General features: G+C 58.1%; 1 protein-coding gene across 1 annotated transcript; it reads right to left on the bottom strand.

Annotated features, from left to right (window-relative positions):
• Positions 1–700: 700 nt before the first annotated feature.
• NKX2-2 (NK2 homeobox 2) lies at positions 701–1,970 on the bottom strand (the record flags this gene model as incomplete). Its single annotated transcript, XM_082755616.1, has 2 exons — positions 701–1,522; positions 1,712–1,970. 2 exons carry the CDS (start codon positions 1,968–1,970, stop codon positions 963–965), a joined length of 819 nt encoding a protein of 272 aa, XP_082611742.1. The 3' UTR covers positions 701–962.
• Positions 1,971–3,892: the final 1,922 nt, after the last annotated feature.

Genomic DNA, 3,892 nt, shown 5'->3' with positions numbered 1-3,892 from the left:
TTTCCTTTCCTTTCCTTTCCTTCCCTTCCCTTCCCTTCCCTTCCCTTCCCTTCCCTTCCCTTCCCTTCCCTTCCCTTCCCTTCCCTTCCCTTTCCATAAAAATCCCAAAACAGCGTTTCTACTAAAATTTGTAGTAAAATGTGGAAGGGCCCTGTTTGCACACAGCTCCGGCGCTGGGCTCTCCCGTGGCGGCGGGCGGCAGGTTTCGGCTGCGTCTCCTCTCCTTGTGCCCCTGGCTTCCCGGGAATAGCCGTGCGCGGCCCCGGGTAAGGCAAAGCAGAAGGAAAGCCCTGGCTGTTGCATACGGCGGCAATAACAACAACGATTTCTAAAAATACCCCTGCTAATAGTTGTCGGGAATTACGCACAGGCAAAATTGTGCCAGAAGGGGAGAAATCGATCTCTCCGTTTCGGGGGGCTCTGCACGGCGCTTCCGAGGCCGGCAGCCGCGCTCTCAGCGTCCAGACGCACCTCACAAAACCACAGGAGCACCGGGCTTTTTATTCTTTTTTTTTTTTTTATTATTATTATTCTGACGACCCTCCCCCCCTTTTTATTTTAGTTGTAGGTAGACAGGACCACTGTGAATGGCGCAAAAAATTCTGTAAACAATGACGCACAAAAACACCTCCCCTCCCTTCCCCCCGCCTCCCCCCGAAATGAAACCGAGCCCCCCAGAAATGGAGGGGAAAAGAAACAGGAGAGGGAAAAAAAAAATCAAAAAACAAAAACAACAAAACCAAAACCAACAAAACATAATAATAATAATAATAGCAATAATAATAATAATAGTAATAGCGTTTCCCTCTCCATTCCTTCCCCTGTAGTTTTGATTTTCTTTTTTGGAGCATCAGTCTGTCTGTCTCTCTCTCTCTTTATTTTTTCCTCCTTTTTGCGTGTGTGTGCGTGCGTGAGGTTGCGCGCGTGGGACGTGTGCGTGTGTGCGCGCTCTCCTACAGCGTTCACCAAGTCCATTGCTGAGCCTGTACCAAGTGGTGTGCTGTGGGGTACTGGGGGTTGCTGGTCGCGCTGTACTGGGCGTTGTATTGCATATGCTGTAGAGACTGGGCGCTATAGGCGGAGAAGGGGATTCCCGTCTGGAAAGTCGCGGCTGCCAAGTCCTGAGCTTTGAGCGTGTGGCAGGGCTTGCCGTCCCTGACTAAGACCGGCACGGCCACCCGCCGCGGGGAGGGAAGAGGAGTCACTTCCATACCTTTCTCGGCCCGGGCCCGCTTCATCTTGTAGCGGTGGTTCTGGAACCAGATCTTCACCTGTGTCGGCGTCAGGCGGATCAGGCTGGCCAGGTGCTCCCGTTCGGGCGCCGACAGGTACCGCTGCTGCCGGAACCGCCGCTCCAGCTCGTAGGTCTGCGCCTTGGAGAAGAGCACCCTCCTCTTCCTCTTCTTCCCCGCGTCCCCGCCGCCCGCTGCCTCCTTCTCGTTGTCGGGCGACTCGTCGGCCGACGGCTCCGGGGACTTGGCGGCGGCGTCCGGGCCGCCGCCGCCGGCCGTGAGCCCGTGCACTGCGGGGAGCGGCGGAGAAGAGAGGCGCCGTCAGCGGGCCCCGACGGCACTGCCCGCCCCGGGACGCGCCGCCCGCCCGGCCCCGCGCGGGGCGAGCCCCGGGCCCCCGGCCCCCTCCCGCCCCCGGGGCAGCCCCGGCCGTCCCCCGCCCCTGGGCCCCCGAGCCCGGCCCGGCCCGCCGCACTCACGGGAGTACTGGATGCCCTCGGCGCTCGCCAGCCAGCGCGTGTAGGGGTTGTCGCTGTTGTCGTAGAAGGGGCTCTTCAGGGGCAGCGCCTGAACAGTGTCCAAGGGTGTCTGTCCCAGAACGCCCGCTTTCTTGGGGGGCTCCGGCGCTTCGCTTTCCTCCTCGCCGCCCTCCGCGGCGGAACCGTCCTCGTCGTTAGTGTCGGGGAGGTCCAGGATGTCCTTCACGGAAAAGCCCGTCTTTGTGTTGGTCAGAGCCATGGTCCGGGTAAATTGGGGCAGGGGACTTGGAGGAGCAGCTTGCCGAGCCGCCGTGTCACCCGCGCGCACGCACACACGGGGCAGCGGCGACACCAAGGCACACGCACACGGCGGCCGGGGGGGGGGGGGGAGGGGGGGAGGCGCGGAGGAGGAAAAAACACGGCGAAAAAATAACCGGGGGGGCTGCGCGAAAGAGCAAGAGGAGCCCCGGCCGCGGCGGTGGATCTCAGGGTTTCTGCAGGCTCCTTCTGCCGCGGGGGAAATTTGGAGAGCAGGAGCAGCAGCTGGCTTCGAAAATAGTTTGTAACTCCAGGGGAAAGGGGGAAAGACGCACAAAAAAAAAAAAAAAAAAAAAAAAAAAAAAAAAAAAAAAAAGAGGAAAAAAAGAGGTAAAAAAAGGATCACTTCTGGATCTTGCTTAAACACCCCGAACCCGTGCCTGCCGCTTGAAAAAAACAAGCCATTGCTGGAGCGAACAGTCCATATAAGGCTGGTCCCCACACATGAACCTGCCGAGAGGAGGGAGAAAAAAAATACATTAAACCCGGGAAAGGTTGGCCACGTGTGGGCGGGTCTTGGAAGTCAAGTGGATGAAGACAGTGTTTGCAGATGCGAAATTGCGGGTTTTGGGCGAGCTCCGAGCTTCCACCATTGGTGATGAGTGGTATAACGTGTCAGTTAATTACCGGCGTGGGGAGGGCCCTTCCTCGTGTGTGCGCGAGAGAGAGAGAGGGAGTGTGTGAATTCTTTTTTTTATTAAACACAGTATTTACATACAAAGAGCCTCGCACCAGCCCGATATTCCGCACACTCCAAAGTGTGTTTTTCCACCGATTGCCTTGAAAAGCAGCTAACAAAAACAAAAAATCGGGGGGTGGAGTGGGGGGGGCGAGGAGCCTTAGGCCGCCTGCCCGCTCTCCGCCCCCCCGGCAGCATCTCCCTCCCGGCCCACCCGAGACCCCCGCCCGTCGCGCGGGGCCGAAGCACGGCGCGGCTCAGATGGCAGGGGACCAACTTATCTAAACCGCCTAGGTCAATATTTTGGTTGAGGCTTAAGGATGAACGCTGGAAATTAAACAGCAAGTAATTGATTCTAGTATGCTCCGAAATTAACAGAACTGGCAAAATGCTATCGTCAGTCACGACCCGGAGAGATCTGCTACGCGATTAGTGGGGGAGTGTTGGCGGGGGGGCTTTATTTGAAGAGGTCTCAGTGATTTTGCCTCTTTCTTCCAGGGGAATGGAACCCAACCCGTCTGGTTAATGTAATGGGCTGGAGCCCAACGGACTTTCAAATATGACTGCCTACATTTTTATTTTATTTTAATTTAATTCTTATCACTATTTCTGTTCCAGGACCTGTGGAAGGAGGAGGCTGGAGGAGGGCTGGCTGTTCCCGAGGCGGTTCCGGAGGCCGTCCCTGCAGGTGTCCCCGGCCGCGGGTCCCGGCGCTCAGCGGCCGCGGCCTCCCCCTGCCCACCCGGGGCTGAGGCCGCTCCCTTCCCAACCCCTTCCGCCCCTGTCGGACCGACACCGACTGCTATTTTAGCACCGCCACCCCCCTTCCTACACCCCAAAAGGACCCTGCTCGGCCGTGAGCGCCCTTCGCCGTGCCCGGCCCGCACCTTCCTGGTCCCTGAAGCAGCCAAGGGCCGGGGGCTAAAATCTGGGCACGGGCTTCTCACCGCCACCTTTATTTCTGGGAAAGAAAAGTTGTCTGAGTTTGTCTTCCCGCAGGAGGCAGTGGGAGTCGGGCTGGAAGCGGTGGGCAGAGAGGAAAACGGTCCCTCAGACATCCTCCTATTTGCCGATCAATTTATCCGCATCTTCCCCTCCTCTCCCTCCCCGCTCCCCCCATCTTTCCTCCCCCAGCCCCCAGCCTGCCTCCCATAAAGTATGTGATGTGGCTGACAATGCCCAGG

This window comes from Aythya marila, assembly GCF_965140915.1.
Source record: "Aythya marila genome assembly, chromosome: 3".
In the NCBI taxonomy this organism is placed as follows: Eukaryota; Metazoa; Chordata; class Aves; order Anseriformes; family Anatidae; genus Aythya; species Aythya marila.
Note: the sequence above shows the minus strand (reverse complement) of the source record. Positions and strands in the feature narration are given on the sequence as shown.